The 19,105-nt window shown below is 45.8% G+C and overlaps 1 protein-coding gene across 1 annotated transcript in view; it reads right to left on the bottom strand.

Moving 5' to 3' along the window:
• Nucleotides 1-1,471: 1,471 nt before the first annotated feature.
• The window catches only part of LOC104164115 (immunoglobulin-like domain-containing receptor 2), a 33,781-nt gene continuing 16,147 nt past the window's right edge, over nt 1,472-19,105 (bottom strand). The window contains 8 exon segments of the mRNA XM_009703345.1: nt 1,472-1,507; nt 2,357-3,047; nt 3,975-4,185; nt 5,976-6,089; nt 11,275-11,451; nt 12,206-12,304; nt 12,307-12,339; nt 16,765-16,821. Coding sequence (XP_009701647.1) covers nt 1,472-1,507; nt 2,357-3,047; nt 3,975-4,185; nt 5,976-6,089; nt 11,275-11,451; nt 12,206-12,304; nt 12,307-12,339; nt 16,765-16,821 — 1,418 coding nt within the window.

Below are 19,105 nucleotides of genomic sequence, written 5' to 3'. Positions count from 1 at the left end.
ATAAATCTTGTGTTCAAAACAGTATTGCCAGAGCGAGCACCTTAGGCCAGACAGCTCCCCAAATTTCCAAAGTAACAACAGGGATGGCATTTCAGAGGCTGACAATGTCCATAACACAATAGGGCACTAAGTTGTTTCCAGGCATAGTAAGGATCAAGATACTGGACCTTAAAATATTCCCATCATCTTCCTTCACATTATGATTTTAGCAGCTAAAAATTGAAGAAATGATTGCGTTATACCCTATGACAACCAGAATGTCAGGCTTCCAAGTGGTGTGAAGCACTCACTTCTAAATTCAGCTGTTCCTGAGACAACAGCCACTAAAACCAGTCACAACGGAAGTGAATGAAATGGTTGTAAGTGAAAAAGGTGATTTTCAAAGCTTGCATTCATCCACAGTGTTAATTCTTTTTCCATTGCTGTTACTGCTGTCTTCGGTATCTGGGAACAATGACCAGAAAGGAGCAATACCAATAGCACAGAATGAAGATCTGTAGCTGCCCTCTCACTGAGACTTTCCCCTTTTTGCTTCTTTAAAACAAAAAGGCTGCTCACTATGCAGAGATGTCTTCTGGTGCTGGAAGCAGAGCGCCAGCAAGGCTAGAGCACTGCTTATGATACAGTGGAGCAGATAGTCTGGCTTGAAGCTCTACAGGGTCATAGCTCAGCTGCAAGAAAATGCAACTGTATCAAAACAAATTACAGTTGGGGATGGGGGAAAAAACACATCATGCTCTCATCACAATAAAAGCTACTTTGATCCACTTTCAAAACAATACATCAATCTCACCTGCAACTCTCATCACACAATGAACAGAACTAAATATACTGAACAAACCAGCCCATAATTCTCTCTCTCTCTGTTCAGCCCTTGCCAAAGTAACACCTCATAAGTCCTTTTCTACAATGTCTGAAAGGATGTAGATTTTCTTTCACAATTTAGGACCTGATCATCTGGAGGCAGTCTGTAGCTGTGAGAACAAGGCCTCCTCCCAGTATGGGGATGATACAGAAAAGGCTCTAAGTATGGAGACAATTTTGATCCAAAAAGAGAACTGAGAAGTCAGAGAGAGCAAGAGGTATGCACACAGGCCTCTCTCTGCACATGAGACAGGGCAAGAGGCACAAAGGCAGCCTCGCTTGTAGCTCAGGGCTGCAGGGACAGTAGGGACGTGGCTGCCTTCCAGCACAGAATGCAGGGCACTGGAAAACAGGGTGCCAAAGAGAGCCCTGGGTTCATTTTCCTGGCAGACTCCAAGAGCCTCTGAGATTGAGTGCTGTTCATGGGAGTCTGTCTCTTATGAAAGCCTCTGCTCCCCCGATGAAACAAACAATCGAAACAGAGTCCGTGGCTGATGGCTGCGAAGGTTCACGGAGGCTTGTCTTGCTTTTCTTGCTTGTCTGTATCTTTTCTACTGCGGTCACCTCATGGTATCCAGCCCATCAACATGACATGTCCACAACAACTTCAAACCACAAGGGACATCCTCGTTGGGAAATCATTCTGAGAGGAAAGAAAGAAGATTAATGTCAACAGGAAAGAACCCATGGAATGGACAAAGAGAGACATAGCTTTGACAGAGACACAACCAAACCGCAACAGCTTTGTCCGCTCACACCCCTCTCCTCTCTTACACGCCACTTAGGCTCAGGCCTAACAGCCAAACTGCTCTAATGACAAGGTCTCCCTCATGGAGCAGACTTCAGCCAGCTCCCCTTCCCCAACAACCATGAACTCATCCGTCCTCACTAGCCTGGACTGTGGCAGGATGTTTTGCACTTGCTGGTATCCTGTGTGAAGAATGCCTTTGGCATGGACAGCCCCTACACATGCCCATGGGCGTGCGCCCACAGGAGCCTGTCATCTCACCCCTTTCAGAAAGACAAGGTCTCTTACACCACGCCTTGCTACTAACCCCGTCCCAGTCCAGAAGAGCCTCTCAACCCTTCCTTAACAAGGGTCAAGGCCAAAGCAATGCCCCATAATTTCTGTAAGCCCTGGGTAAGTTCCCTTCCTTATCATGATCCTCCTAAACCCTAGATAAACTCCCACTTCCTTGGATCACCAGGCCACAGATGCCAAAAACATCCCTTACCTCCCATTCCCAGGCACATCTGGCTCTCTCCTCCATCATGAAGTCCTGTGTAGGAGCTATGTCCCTTTCTGGCCTCCTACACCCACAGTGACTGCCCTCTTCCCACAGTGACTCTCCTCATCTGGGGTCTCCCACACTCCAACTCCAGACTCTACCCTCCTGGAGAGCCCCCTTGCCCACAAACTCTGGCTAGTGACCCCTGCCTGGTCGCTCCCCGCTCAGCTTATTTGGATCAAGAGCACCAGACATGGCCTCACTGTTTTCTTGGGGTCCTTTTTCCTCTTCTTGTCAGAGGCGTTGAGGTAGGCCTGCTCCCTGGCCCTGTACGAAGGGCCTCGGCTCAGCTCCCTCTCGCTGTATGGGGGCAGGGTGTCCTCCCCTTCCTCCTGCTCAGGCGGTGGTGGTGGCTGCTGCGGCTGCTGCTGTGACTTCTCGGCTTTGTAGGTAGAGGGTGGTGACCAGGCATAGTATGTTCCCCCTCCTCTCTGGCTTGGCTGCGAGCTCAGCTTTGAGGGGGTTTCACTATGGTCACCACTCTCATCGTAGCTCCGGGATTTCCTCTCCAACACGCTGCTGAGGTAGGAGTGATCGTATTTCTGGCTCCCTCCAGGTGTCCGGCTCACCAGCCTGGGCAGGTGCTTCTCCTCATGGGCCCGTCTCCGGGGTGGGCTGTATGACCAGCCCCGATCCGAGTCCGTCAGCAGCTCTCGGTTTCCTCTGCTACGCTTGGTGTAGTACTCCTCCATGGAGCTATCCTGGTGGGGCAGCCCTCCGCTGCGGCCGCCGTGTGACTCTGACCGCTCAAAACGCCGAGTTTCCTGGCTGTCCGCCCGCCGGGTCCGCTGGCTGTAGGACTCTGCAAAGGCTGCCAGCTCATCCATAGAGACGGCCGGCACTCCCACAGAGAAACTCTTACGGGACAACATCTCCGACTTGGATCTCTGCTGGCTGGAGGAGGGAAGAGGTAGTGTTAGAGGGCAGGATTCAGCTGCGCTCATCCCCTCGGCTGCCTTCACAGACAATGGAGGGAAACAGGCACTCCTGGGGCATGAATCATCTGACCTGTTTTCACCATCTTCTGTAGGAAGAGATGTATCACATCCTCAAAATCCCTGCTTCTCTCTGCTAACTATAAAGGCAGCTTAATGCAGATAGCTCGGACTCTACATGTCTAACGTTACCCAAGATTAACCCCAGACTGCATCTCCCTTGCCCTCTAGTATGCAGGGCTGGACTTGCTTCTTCTTGGCCCCAAAGCTTGTAGGTGTATGTCCTGCTGGGAAAACCCAAGAACCTGGCTACAGAAGCTCACAGCAGCACAATTTTGTAACACGTTTAAAGAGAGCGAGCTGGCACAACAGCCCAGTACTGAGGGAAGGAAACCCCTGCCATGGCTTTTGAGAGACTGGGCTGCTGGTATGTGAGGGAAGGATGTGACATCTCTCTTCTAGGTACGAGAGTGCCAGTCCTTTAGGCCTGGAGTACAGGTCTTGCTGCACCAAAGCACTGGGGTGTGAGTCCTAATAAAGCACACCAGCACTGGGAAGTGCTGGAGGGATCAGGTACAAATCTCAAGAGAGCACTTTGGGAAGGGTGGCTGGGTTTCCTATTGATCTCTCTTTTACATCCCACCTGGAATGGGGCTGGTACCTAGCTTTGCCCAGCTGGGCAGGCTTCAGCAGGCTTGTGGGAATCAGATTCATTCCGACCTCATCTAATGACATCTCCAGATTTCATGTTTCTCTCTAATCCGTCTGTCCTGCTAAGCAGAACCAGAACAGCAGGAAATGGAGAAGAGCTACCAGTCCATCTGTCCCTTCTCCTTTCTTTACTACTTTGCCAGATATAGCTTCCTCCCAACATGGCACTCCTCACCTGTGCCGGAAACTGTCCCGCTCATCTCTGTAATCAGAGATAGCCTGTGATCTTGACGTGCTTCCCCCACCGATCACTCCTGCCCAGTACTCAGCATCGTCATCCAGGTCCCCTGCAGGAGGCAGAGGTTTCCTTCGCACCTGGCGATAGGGCTGTCGGAAGTTCAAGTCCTCTTCATGCAAAGAGCTTAGTTCAGAGATGGTGTTGTTATCTGCAGGAGAGGGTGCAGAAAATAAATGAGACAGGCATCACCTGATAGCACATGTGAGAGGGGAGGGGAGCACAGGAAGGCTGTGGTGAGCCCAACTGCAGCTTTTTCAGAAAGAAGCTGAGTTGCCCTCCAACAGAAAAGAATCAAAATGGAATCCAAAGCCCTTCTCCAAACCCTTAACCGATCCTGTCCAAGACTCCTGGGGTTCAGTTTGGACATAGAGCTGCTGTTAGACCTACAGGTCTTCTAAATTGGTAGCTGGCAATCAGGTGGGATATTCTAAGGGTATCACAAATGGCATCAGATGCCTGTGTTCCAGATAACTGAGTTCAGCCTTCATGCAGAAATCTCTCCTCAGCCCTGCTTCAGTAACACGTGAGCTCTCTGCCCTCGCGAGGTGGGCACCAAGTTTAGTGGAACATCATCACAGCAGTTGTGCCACCTCCCCCCTTCCTGGTGTGAGACAGGCTGGCTCTGGATTTGGCCTGACTTGCCCAGCTAAAACAAAAACCCCCTCAAAAAAAGATTAAGAAAAAAGTAAGAGACTGTCTGAATCACTGTCAGTCTCTACCCCGTCAAGCACACTGACATCTGGAGGCCTGACACACCAATCTGGAAAGGTCTTTTTATAGTAAATCTTGTGGGTGGAGAAGACAGTGTGCTCAGCAATGTCTGTTTTAGAAGTATATATAATTTGTTAGTTACGCCTAATTTGTACAGAGCTTTGATTTAGTGTCATTCCCTAAAGCCCTTACCTTCATTGATTTGCAGGATCTCATGCATCTGTTTTAAATGAGCCTGTACCAGTGCCTAATGTGCGTTAGCTCCGCGCGAGTTGGATGCTGCCTGGAGGAACTGAGCCCCCACGCTGCTGCTGTCCACCACAGAGAACAGCTAAAGGACAAAGAGCAGCACTGCAAGCCCTCCTCATGCACACACCTTGTCCTGCCACTGCACCTCTGCCTCCTAACGCGGAAAGATTCTCACTTGCGTTTGTATTCTGACACCCATTAATTGCAGCCTCAGCCTTTATTAAGGGAAATAAAGCTTGAACTAGGCTATCAGAAGACAGTGAGGAGTTCCACACAGAAGCTCAGTTCTGAGTTTGCATCATGTCCCTGTTCACCACCCTCCTCCCCTTCAGCTGCAGTTGTCTGACCAAGCCATCACTACTGACACGCGTACCACCTCTGATCTTATGTTGACCAGTGTCACAAAATCTGATGATCCCCTGGTTTCTTGAATCTTTCTTGTAGTCTCTGCTTCTTCCGCAGGGCAAGAGCCACTCCAAACTAGCTTTCTGCATTCTTCAAACCGCACTGTGGTCATTGCAGCACACAAAACTCACTTTCAATAAAATTATCCCTCTCCTATTTTGCCATGCTGGGAATTTACAGGCACCACACGGCAAGACCTATAGAAATTGTTAAGACAATATCCCAACTATTATCACACCACAGGCTGTAGAAAGCATGAGTATGGACTTCGCTTTTCAGATGTTGATGATCCAAAAGTTTAATTATCCAAGTGGACAATTTGCATGAGCATTTGAGTATCCCTCACCTTGTTTGCCCTAATTAAGGATGATTAGGTAAGCAGCAGATCTTTAAAATCAGAACATATCTCTGTAGATGCCCAAAATCTAGACTTTATCTGCCCCAAATATTATATCCTGAACATCATATCCTAGAGGCTGGCTCTAAGGCAAAGCCAGCAAACTTTTAACTATGAATTTGCAGGTTTTTTCAGGTTAGTGAAAAAAGAAAAACCAAACCACGCTTGTTCCTCACATCGTTCTCGCATCCTCCTAGCTGGGTCAAACTGAGCCAGTTCTTTCTCGACGTAGTACAGCACCTTCATGGAGTCCCTTTCCTTGTCAGTCTGGATCCTGCTCCCTTTGCGCACTGCTAGGAAGAAAAGAAAAGCGTTAGACGAAAACATATTTAAGTCCAAGGAGACTTTCCAACAATATTGCTCCTATAGTTAAGCTCACATCTGCAGGCAGGTAGGCTGCATCTTTCAAAACAGAGCGAGTCAGTCCCTGCTTCAGAAGAAACTTGTCTATAACATGGGATGTGAAGTTGTGAGCAGCTGCATCATTTATAAAGTTTACTGTAACAGTAAAATGGTTTGGAAATGCCCAATCGGTACAACCAAATGCATCAAGTGGTGTCATTGCCACAGTGATTCCACCTCTCACAGAGGATGGCAGAGAGAAAAGTGCCATTCATTTCCCCTTCCTCAGCACTACCGAAAGGATTTGTCATGGTATGGGAGAAGCAGTCCCAGAAGATCAGTCTTCCTCCATGCAGCAGGGGCCGTACACTCCCGGTCTGCAGGGGAAGCAGGTGGCTGAGCATTTGGGAGCCATCACTCTGCAGGACCACTCCACCCTCCCATCCCTATGCATTCTGCTCACACAGTTGAAAAACACGTGGTAGGAGAAGCTCCAGAGAATACAGAAGGAAACACAGAAAATCCTACAAAGCACATCACACTGCTTTGAGATTTATAACGAATTCAATGATGGGGCCAATCAGGTCACTGGGTAACTGTGAAACTGCCTGCTCTGGCACTCTCTACATGCTTTATTTTACAGAAAAGGTATGTCTTACACATACATTAAGTGCTTGACTCCTGGAATTACTCCATTTGCAGGGGAAGTCTGGACAGCTTGTTTGGCTTTTCCACATTCCTGTACGTAGAAAAGCCCCTACGTACCTGAAGCCACAGCAGCTGTAACACTGGCAGGCTAGCTCCATGCACACTTTGCCTGCTAATCCCACGAACAGCCTGACTATCTCAAGGCAGGTCTATAGGCAGCATGCAGAGAACTCCACCTATCAGGACTTTGAAGAAAATACGGCTTTTATAGTAGGTAATTTAAAAAAGGTCTCAGCCTGGGGCTATTTCAAGATTGACACAAACACAGGTCTAAGAACAAAAGAGAAACCCTCAAATTCAGCCTCATTAGAGAACTGTCATGAGGACAATTCACTTAGCACTACAAAACGGAACCTGTCTGCCTTGCATGAGCATTACTATGTTCCCTTGTGTGAATACTGCAGTGTTGCATGAGTGCTCCTTTTGTGGCACGATTTAAATACTTGGACGGTGGTTTTGAGCCAACCTGTTCTTTCTGATTTATCCCACACCCCGATATATCAAGCTACTAGCATATGGGTTCGGTAGTACGTTGCATAGCGTGCACTGTGTGGGCTGAACAAGGACTTGGCAAAGGTATTCTTAGGCACCTTCTGTCCTAAACTGCTGTGCATGTGTCTGTGCACTATTAAATAACCACACTCTGCTTCAGAAACGGCTGTGCCATAGAAATGAGTAGAATGACTCCTGTAATAATCCTGCAAATTGCTTCAGGAGGAAAGTGCTTTACTGTGGGTTTTGACTCTGCACAAGAAAGGTAAGTAAGTACATCTTGAAATACTACCTTGCTTATCTGTACTTGGGAAAGGTATTAGATGTTAAAATATAGTATGGGTCTATCAGGGTCCTGCTTTCAACATGTCTCCAAATAGCTTAGCTGACAGCAGTTGAGTTTTGCTGTGTTTTATTATCCCCACAAATGTATGTACAATGACGGCAAACACACACAGTGATTTAAAGAACACAAGGAACCCTGCCGCTGCCTTTCAAAGTGGAAGACCATCATGTATCTTGAAGTGAGGTTGCTGCTGTGAAGAGGGGCTGGACTGACTGGCCTCAGAGGCAATGACTCCTGCTGCACTGCACAAGACACAGCAAGGCAAGTTCTCCACTTCACCTCACCATCGTGGCTGACCTCCGTCTGGTACCTTGCCCAGAAAGAGGCCTCTCACTATTCCTTCTTCTAATGGGTCTACTAGGAGCTCAGCTAATCTGCCATCTCTTTTATACACAGGCCAGCAAACAACCATCACCTGGAAATGACTCTGACCTACTATTAACCTTCAGGGAACTTGAATAGGCAGCTTCCAGACTCTTGTCTCCCCAGAACCACTACTCACGCTGAGGCTGTGCCAAGTATCTATTTGGGCAACATTTATAGCTCCTGGAACTGATGGAGAATTAGCTAGACTTCATGCTAGCTTCATGCTTGACTTGCTATTGCAGCTGTGTATCAAAAGGCAAATGAATTTCTTGGTTAATTCTCTAAGCATCTAGAAATTAACTTTGGATTTAAATCTGCAAAGATAACCATGAACAGCTTATAAAAAGTATTTTCCATTATAGATGAAGTATATTTTGTCTCTATGTTTATTTATTAAACACTTCTCGCAATGATATTGAACGTTCAACTTATTAAATCTCTTTACTATTCCTTCATGTTAGAACCAAAGATATTATTGCTTTCTCCTCACACCTTTCTTCATCTGTAAATTGCCGTAACCCTTTAATAAGGTCTGAATACTTTTAGGTCCATCTTAATTGTAAGGGAATAAAGATGTAGAGACATTAACCACTTGTCCAGGACCATTCACTGAAGTCAAAGGGAATGGAAAATTCTTCCCTGTTAGATGATATTTTCTCCTGAACAGTTCATAAATTTCTCATGCTTAATTTGTGTTTAACTACACTTTTTTTTTATTCTTCTGTGGGTGGAACCAAGTCAGCCAAAACTGTAAGCTGTTTCTCTCCCCAGAAAGGACAGCACTACCATTTTTTTCAGACAAGTGTGGTTAGGAAGTAAATGATGTCTCATCCTTACACACTTTCCATATTAAAGGTCTGGAGTCCACCTCTTGGATCAAAAGCTTCCGTGTGTGCATGGTTTAAGGAATCTATGCAACAGTCTCCAAGTAATCACTACATTTAAAATAGACAGAGCATACATCCTAACTTATGTGTTGCCAACACTCTTCTAAATAAAAGAGCTGAAAGTTTACTTTTTTTCCCTGTTCAGCCCTAAGTTTAGGATGGAGTTCCTAGGCTTCACTGGAGCTTTGTCACATGGCTTTTATGTAACCCTAGACAACTTTTCTAAATATCCTCATGCCTGAGTTTCCTCGCCAGATCACCTCACAGGGGTCATTTATAAGCACAGAAACTATCTAGGGCAAAGGCTGTCCTTTTTAGCCTGGCAGCCAGGATTACAGAATCCTCCAGCCTCCGTCCTCCAGCACTTCTGATCTCATCTTTTTAAATAAACTTGACAGAAAGGTTGAAGTCTCAAAGATACCAAGTTTCAGGTTAGACCTACACTGGCTGCCTGGAGGACACAGAGACCATAATTAGTGCTCCTTCTGAGAAAAGGCCTTTATTATAAACTCAACCATTACCTGTTTTGTTCAGCTTGCTGTCTGGCCAACCAGCAAATAAGTAGCTTGGAACACCCACATAATGTTTTCTCTTCTACAGCCTGCAATTAGGAGATATTCTGGCATTGGGGAGGACCTTAAGAGAAAAGGAACAGGGTGCAGAGTATCACCCTTCCTTAGCTCCACAGTTCAAGGAACATCTTGAACAACAGATGCATGATCCAGATTAAGGGTTTGTCCATATTATTGCAAAAAATACTCATTAAAAATAAGAAAAGCTTAAGAACTTCTGTTGTCTTGCTACAACGGCTAAAACTCTGTAATAATGGTTTTATTTGCAAAATGTAATATTTCCTGTCAAGTCCTGAGTTGAGGGATTAAGTCCAGCCAGCTGATTTGGATTATTTAATAAATACATCTTTCTGTGTAATGAACAGGGGATGCTAAGAGCCATTCCATTTGGTTAACAAACACATCCACAGTTTTTCCTTCTGCATTTGTGCTCAGCTAGTAACATACAGCAGAGACAAGACTGGGGCTGTGATCTGACTCTTAAAAAAATCCCTGGAGTTTCCACAGCCAACACCATGCTCTACATGCAGTGACATTTTTCACAGTTGAAAAAAAAAAAATAAGCACTGGGCTGTCGTTCATCATTTTCTGACAAAGGTTTTTGAACTGGATACGTTCTGCTTTGGATCAGCGATTGATTTATTTCCTATTTCAAAATGCTCCATTCCAGAGCTCTGTTTTGATTTCAGTAGGGAAAAAAAAAAGTATGATTGTTGAAGGAAAATACTTTTTGTAATTCCAGAAAGGTTAATATACTGACTGGGGCAGTGGAAGGATGTGTAGGGTTGTTCCAAAAGCTTAGTTATTTGATTATGATACTTGATCTTGTCTTTTCAGAAGTGTCTTATCAATACATTGTCATGAGCAAATTTAACAATTGATAATTAGTGTGGTGCTTTGAAATCAGACCTGTGGCTGGATCAATGGCAAACATACTGTGTCAGTATGGTGACTCTACATTAGAGTCACTTCTGCTGCAGCATCTCTGAATTTAGACAATCGCTCTGATCCTGAAATGCTGGCATGTGGCTAAATAGCTACCCTCTTTTTCCTTGACAACATCTTTGCAGTGGGAGAAGTGACCCTCACCAAGATAGACTGGTCATACTGATACTCTATGTCTGACATTGATCAACAACTCCTTTCTAGTCAGAAGCCTTTTATCACTCACATTTCACAAATGCAAAGGCTGAACAAAAGAAGTGATCTACTGACTTCTGTTAGGTAGGGGAGGGGGTCCAGCCCCAAATGCTCTTGGGCAGCAATGCCAAGGGAGCATGTCCCTGTGCCCAAAATGCCATGAGGACAGTAAAACACGCTGCAGCAAAAACTGCTTGCCCTCTGGCAGCAGTTCCCTGCAGATGGTAGGAAGAATATTTTACCAAGAGAGAGCAGCTTGCAAGGCATCAGCTCAAAGAGGAAAATGGCCACTGCCTCTGCTCCCCTGAAATCATCTTCATCCTTTTGTCCTCCGCAAGTAAATGTTTCCACAGTAATGAGAGGGGTCCCAGGCAGGAATTTGGCCTCCCATTCCCTGCTGACCTAATTAGGCAGCCACAAACTGACACTGTGATCATGGCACTACAGAGGTTGGACCATGTGGCCCTAACAGATGCAAATGTCACTGTCACAGCCAGGATTAAAATGCAGTTTCTCTGTGTTTCTTCTGTTCATACCATACCATCAGTGACAATCATTCCTCCCTTTCCCAGCTCTGCTCCCAGTAAGAGGACTGAATGTTGTGCCTGGCATTGCAAATTACCATTTTGGCTTCCTCCGCTGGAGTCGCTTGGGGCTAAGGGAGGCGGGTGCGACTTATCCATCAGCACAGCAGGAGACGGGACACCACCTACAGGAACACTGGGGATGTAGTATGGACCTGGCATGGAAGAGACCGCAGGAGGGTACCCAGCTTTTGCTGCTTTGCCTGCTACATACACTGAAAAAAGAAAAAAGGCAGCAATCAGCATCACACCAGCCTCCCACAGACCCACATGGCACGTGGCCGAAACCTGCATATCACCAGCATTGGGGACAATCCAGCAGGAGACAACTGGACAAATGAAATGACAAGGACCAATCTGAATTTCTCCAAGCCTCAAAGGGTGCTGAGGGGAGTTTAAAAAATGCACACAGCAGGTCAGATGAGCACTGCAAGATGTTCAGCAATTGAAAGACATTCAGGCTGTTACAGCCGGCATTACTGCTCCCATGATTTAGTGGCAGTTCAGCTTTAAAAACAATTGATGACTCAAGCAGCAGGCATGAGGCTCATGAAACTTGACAGATCTGCCCAAGTCTGACCAGGAACCTTCCTGGGTTGCAAGGATTTTGCACTATTGTAGAGGGCTGCTGCTTTGCATTGCCGCAAAGAAACCTCCCAGGATGCTCTTAGCTCTGACCTGCAACATTCACTGACACAACAACAACTTTGGAAAGGGAGCATGACACTTTGGAGAAGGAGGCACAGCTGCCAAGGCAGGGAGGGCTCAGGGAATTACATTTGTAATTAACTTTGAGCACTCAACCATTGAGCAATAGGTCAGATGCTTCGCTCCCCAAGAACTAGTTCTTTAGTCAAGCAAAGTGCTCAGGGCAAAGGAAGCAATATTAGCAGATTCTCCTCCTGTTCTGCCAGGGAGAAGAAGTAGTGCAGGAGAAGATTTGTGCCAGGTTTGGACAGGGTCACTCACACGCCCGGGGACAGCAGCAGGACTCAGGACAGCAGGGGCAGCGGACGTAACAGCAGCAGCTGTGTGGGCAGCACTGGCACCAGCCGATGCCCACCATAATGCCCCCAGGATCACCAGACCCACGAAGACCCACTCTGGAAAACAAGGGGAGAAAGGGAGATACTTACAGGACTGCATATTGCTGTGGAACAGAACATCAGCAACATCCTGCCAGGGGACAGCATGGAGTAAGACAGACAAGTGAATAACAGAAGCCGACTCCCTGTGGGTCTAGGACTGCATCCCGCTGTGTCGAAGCAGAAACGGCACATGACAGTGAGAAATGGAGCTACAGAAATGTGGTCCCTTCTTGCGACCTCTCTGGCTGGCTGGAAGGTGAGCAGCACAGAGGCAGGAGCTCTGGTTCCCCATCACAGAGACTTTCACCCCACAGCAGACCTGTACGAATGCCACATGACATGCTCCACTGGCATTTGGATCTCATCAAAGACTCATTCTTCCTGGCCATGCTCATGCCCTGCTTGTGTGTTTGTTCCCTACCCACATTCTAGTTTTAATGGGACAAACGATGGTGAAAAGCACGCTATAAATAGCCCAGTAAATGAGCTAGGCCTGCCCCTTCACAACTAGGCCCACGCATGCAATTATTCTTTTGAATGTGCCGAACGAGCATCCTATTCAGGCACTGCAGCCAGCCAGGAAACCTAACAATCACTTTTTTTTTTGCCCCCCGCTCGCTGAAGCCTCAGATGATGTCTGCCAGGCCCCAAAAAGGAGCAGCTGAAAAACACCCTACAAGTGAAAGCACAGAAGAGCTGGTCCACAAAAACCAGGATGGGGGTTGAACGGGAAGGGGAGCCAGAAAAGGTTTCTCAAACTTTGCTGCTGGGAAGTCTGCAGCGGCAGCAGCTCTGGTGGGAGCAGGAGCCCAGCCCGCGCCAGGACAGCTCCCAGCTCTGCATCTGACCACCCCGTGCTTTGCAGGGGTTTGCGTGCACAGGGCTGTACCTACTGCCACATGGGAATTCCCTGGATTAAGGGAATGGTCAGTGAACACATCCACACCAAGGAATTTCAAGACTCTGAATGTACAGGAGGCCTGGGGTTGGTTTTGCATCAGAGAGATGCACCAACCTATCTAGAGGTCAGACCACTGGTGGGGAAAGACTCCGGGTGTACGCAGTTATTCAACCACCTTGGGAAGGTGGTAAGAAAGCAAAGAAAGAAGTGGTGGGCTGCTTTGAAGTGGGGTAGGGTTTATCCGCCCCCCGGAGAAAAAAAAGCAGCAGACCACTGTTTCCGAACAGAAGTCCACTAAGGGGCCTCCTGGTACGTTAGTATTTAAGATGAAGAAGTATTGATACAAGGATTGCAATGTGAGTACAGAGTCACACTGGAAAAATAGTGCACCTCCCACCTGCGTCACTAAACTGAAAAGTCAAGGGAAAATGTTCCACTTGGAACAATCAAAACAAGTTTTTTTCTAGTTCTTAGTAAAATGCAAAAATAAGAAGTGTCTGTTTTCATTCATACACAGCATTCTCTTTGAACAAAAGTAAAATTCTTTGCTTTGTTGGAGTTTTCCTTAACTGTTTTACAAACAATTTCCCTTTTTTAATGACATTTTTAACCTAAAACTTAAATTTCCTTTAAAAAATGTCAAGTGAAAGATCTGGCATTTACAAATCAAAACACTTCAGAAGTGTCAAGTGAAATATTTTATATTTTTTCAATATTTTATTCCTTTTTTGCTGAAATAAATTAATTTCATTTAAATTTGTAGGTGATTTTGGTCCTTGTGGAATTTTTTTTTTTGTGAAATTACTATATGCTGAGAAAAATTCAGCTAATGAATAAGGAAATGGCTGGAGGGAAGCATTCCTGAATGGAAAAGTAAGAGCTGAGAGGAGATTACTGATACAGTACCTCAAGTGTCAGTTCTAGGAGCTATCTTATTTAATATTTTCATGAATGACCCTGACACAGAAAATAAGAATGTGTTAATGTATGTTGACGGTAAGAGGTAGGGAAGCATTGTCACTAAAGATGAAGACTGGGATATGTTAACAGAAAGGGCCAGTTGTCCTTGGGCCTACAATAAGAAAGATGAAATGCAGCAATACTTTCAAGGTCACATGTTCAAAGATTAAGAACAATTTCTGTTCTGAACAGGACTTCATTAGTGGAAAACAAGTGAAAAACAAGAGAAATTATTCAGTATACTATTCCATCACAGGACAATCGTAACCACTTATGCAATACAGCCACAAAAACAGCAAATGTAATCCTATGCCCAATAGAGGAGGAATTTCCAGTAGCCTTAAGGAAATATTAATGCTATCATAAAAAGCCTCCATGCAACTTCATCTGAAGTTACCGATGTTATACAGCTCTGGTCATTTCTGTACAAGAAAAGATGAATTCAGGTTGCAGCTGATGCAAAACAGGGATTTGAGGGGATGAAGGGACTCGATATCCTGCCTTGCAGCAGGAGAGCTGAAGCTTGCTCCGTTAGTCTATTAAAAAGGCTGAGAGCAGATGTAGCTCCTGCCTGTAAATATGCTAAAAGGATGAATGCTAGGAGGGAAAGCAGGTGTTATAGGTAAAGGTCTTACCTTTATGGTAATATGGGCATAAACAGGCTATGAGTAATGTAGATGGAAGCTAGAAGCAGCACATCAAAGAAAGCGATCCAGTGGGAGAGAGAAAGGCCAAATCTAGACTACTCTTAAGTTTGCTAAGCTTATGGAAAGGATGAAATTACATGGCGCTCGGGATATCAAGCAAGATAATGAGCCAAACTATCCTTTCCAGTCCTGTACTTCCTATCTACACCAATCTGAGCAGGGCAACAGCTCAGTGGCTTTTTCTTTTGTCATGTTCTCATCTTGTTCTCTACAACCATCATTGATACAGAGAAGGTGGTAAAACAGTATCGCATGACAGAAATGGCCAGCCATAGCTATGCAATGAAGCTCAGATGTTAGTTCTCCAGAGCTAAGAGTGAACAGTTCACAGCCACTCCATAAAGGATAAAAGCCTGGTAGCAGAAAAAGCCAAACAGCAAGTCCATTGAAAGTGTATCTGTGGTCTCTCTGAAATTGTTCTAGGAGTACAAAAGGAGGTCAGGTTAGTATGTACACTGCACATTGCAAGATACTCACTCAGCACCAGGAGTGGATGTTTGAAATCAGTGTCCCAGTCACAGGGACCCATGAATCAGGAAGGATTTTTACTTCACAGGCAGTTAGACCATTTGCTTCTCTGATGCAGTTAAGGAAACCACAAAAAAACCTGCTGGCTCCTCCTTTAAGCACAAAACTGGGACTCAACCAGTCCCAGATACACCTGTGTAACCCTGAGATTCAAATGACTACCAAGCTGAAATGCTATGTGTCCTCACTGTCTGGAAACTACTGGTTTGTCCTTGCAGGAGCATCTGCTTTTGTTTATTCAGGTAACACAATGCTAACAGCTGAAAAGTGGTTTGCCGCTGCCTTTTACACTTTCTTGTTGTTTATACCCGTGTGGTGAGAGTACCAGAAAGCTACCTGGCCAACACACAAGAATTTTACACCCATTCAATAAAATTGTAAATAGCGGGGGGAAAAAAGTGTTTCGGCAACAGAGAATCAACTTCTGTCTATGCTGAAAAGACCAATCCCTCTCCTGTCATGCTGAACTTCCAGGTGGGGGAGCGTCTGCCTTCTCTCTGTTTTTATCTCTGGGATAGACTTGAAAATAGCTTCACAGATTTATGTGGAGTTGCATTTTCGCACAAACATGTGAAAGAAACACTCCTTGCGTGCCATCAGGGGATGATCAGATGACTCAAGGGCTAAATGTTCTTACAGCTTTTCCCTTTCAAGGACAATCTGTTGCACAGTCTCCATTTCCTCTGCAAGGAGCGCCAAAACTGGTGGCCCTCGTTAGTTTGGCTAGCAAGGGATTTATCATGGGCACAGAGCTTTCCTGTTTGGTCCAAGCACCTGGTGTTACCTAGATAATGCCCTGGCTATGGAGCACAAGAGGGGCTGTGCCACTGATGGGCTTGCTAACCAGTGCTCTATTTCTAGCACCTCCTGTGCTACCATCTGTGGTAATGGCTATAACGGTACCCGCAGGTTAGGGCCTGAAGAGCAGAAGTTGCTACTGCACAAGAGCAGCTGATGTACAAAGCCATACCGGCACACGAGGCTGCAGACGTCTTGCAGGCTGGAGCAGTGTTACCTTTGTGCTAGCAGAGGGAGAGCAGAGAGTTTGATATAGAACTTCCCCTGAACAGCAGTGGCATTTCTGCTCTCACACTGATTCTGGCATGACATCAACCATCTCTGTATGTTGGCTCCCAGCATGGCCATTCCTCCCCCAAGTCCCAGCATCAGCTCTCTTAGATCTCAACCCAACACACTTTCCCAGTAAACGACACGCTTTTCTTTTTTTATCCCCCGACAAAACACACATAAGAGTGAAAAATGCACCACATAAAGATGCTGCAGAAGGATAAACAGACAAGATGACAGAGGACTGGGTGATTGAAGGGTGAAATGACTGAATACCTGGCATAATCTCCACAGCAAAACTGGGCAAGAGATCAGCAAGCAGCCCTGTCCTGCCTAGAAAAGACAGAAGGAGGAGAACAAGGAGAGAGGTTACTGCAAGAAAAACACACTCCCCAGCCCCTGCCTTAGCCTCCAGTCCCGTTCCTCATCAGCCCACTTGCACTCTGTTAAGTGAATTCCTATCAACCACAGATGTCATCCTGCTCGATGCCTGGTGTCTGCCTCTGCACTTCTGCCATTTCTGTGTCCTTGCATTTTATCTTTATCAGTAGAGCTGAGGGGAAAGAATCTGGAACAGAGCTTCTCTGATCTAGGCACAAAATGACAAGAAGAGGGACGTCCCCTTAGCGTGGTTACACGGTAACATCTTTCTGGAGCTATGCTTTACACATGCAAAAAGCTCCTGGAAATGCATAACAGCCCTCAAATAGAAGGATTTAGTTTACTTTTCAAATGTACTGATGTAGTTTGGATGGATGCAAAACATCTCTAACCCAAGGCCCTTAACAAGTCAGCCACATGCATCCAACACCCATGGGTGGTGCTCTCAGTGTGGAGCTCTGCAACTGCAGAGATAGCTCCAGGAAAGGAGTCTTGAAACATGACTGTGAGTATGTGCTACTTATTTCAAGATGCATGAGCAACTTGGTGAGATTGTGTGATATAAGGCCAACTCGCAAGTGAAGCAAACCAACCAGGGAAGGATTCATGTAGAAATTTGTGGAATCCCTTTGCAAAAGGAAAAAGAAAAAAAAAGGCAAGTCATCTTCTAATTTGTAACAGAATATAAACAAAATCCAAGCCCAAAGGCAGCTTTGGGCCTATTTGTTTTGTCACTGAATGTCTGGGATATTTCCAGTACACAGCAAACATCCAGCACAGTGTTCAGCTATAATTTACACACACCTGTGCATCAGCAGAACAGCCCTATGTGCAGCTGTGCTGCATACTATTTTATATAGCACCAGGATCATGCTAGGATTTTTAAAGACATGCATAAGGTAGGACAGCTGCACTCTGAAGAGAGACATACATTGTGGATATAACATAACAGAAGCAGCTAAGGGTAAGCCAGTGCAAAAGTGGTAGAAAGCTACCTTTAACCTCCCCACATGCCCTTCAGGTCCTGCACTAAGCAGCACTCAGACACAATGATGAACTGGATCCCAAGTTCCTTGGCCTCTAGTCTGTCCTTGAAGCATGTTATTATCAAACTCCCACTGTCCGTTTTTTCTCAGTGCTTCAGCAGAGGTTCTGTAGAGATCAAAAATCCACAAGGGTGCCTGCTGGAGCCATAATAAACACACTCTGAATGCAGGCAGTGCTTTACAACCAGTTGCAACTCATCAAAGCTATCTAGTACTCACAGTAACGCCATCATGATGAGGCACTCCTGAAGCCTTAGCAAGATACAATGGTGGTGTTCCTCATTTACTACTTTAAAGGAGGACTCTTGTCATCAGTCTACTGCAACATTTTCATCTACATATACAAAGAGTTTTCTGACATTCTTTGCAGTCTTTTTTCTGGAAGGATCAAGAGTCTAAAGTGCTCACAACTAACTTGTTATGGGAAAGTGTTTATGTATGCTTTCTGCTCACAAGATACAGGCACGTATACAACGTATGTGTCACTTATGTCTTGGGTGCCATAGGTGGGCCCCAAACACATGCACCAAATGTATGCCTTGTGTCACCGTATGCTAGATTTACATTATGTTCCACGTGCATATTAAATACTTTCCTTATTTTCCCAGCACGCACAAAAAAATACGTAATATTTTCACAGGCCTCTCTGTGTCTGTATGTGAACAACATACACGTGAACCACATGCACGCAGAACATATGGGCAGACACGGGCATGCAGCTTGCCTCCCATGTGTTATTATCTCCACAAAAGCTCACGTGCAGCCCGAGTCAGAGAGAAGATGCCAATGGAGAAATAGCTGGAGGTATATAGCCAATTCAGGGCTCGGATTTGTGGTACCAGAGGTAAGCGAGTGACACCTATAAAGAGAAGAAGCTCCATCTCATTAGTCCAAATAGGCGCCTGCTTTATTTTGAATCTACTCAAAGAGTCTCGATCCCTGCTAATGTTGGGTCTCATGGTGCGTCCTGATCCCCAGGAGGAACCACATGTTCAAGGGGGAAGAAGCAGCCCTCAAAAATAAAAGTGCTTGAGAACTTGGTAACTCATTACAAAGACAACCAAAGTACTTACTCTGTGCTACCTACAAACAGTCAAGTATTTCCATGCTTGTACAGCCTCACTCGGCTCTGCTGGGTATCTGCTTGGGGAATTTGCTCCCCCCTGCCCTGCCAGCGGGGGCCCCAGAGC

This window comes from Cariama cristata, unplaced genomic scaffold, assembly GCF_000690535.1.
Source record: "Cariama cristata isolate BGI_N322 unplaced genomic scaffold, ASM69053v1 scaffold7877, whole genome shotgun sequence".
In the NCBI taxonomy this organism is placed as follows: Eukaryota; Metazoa; Chordata; class Aves; order Cariamiformes; family Cariamidae; genus Cariama; species Cariama cristata.
This window is presented reverse-complemented; position numbering and strand designations above follow the sequence as displayed.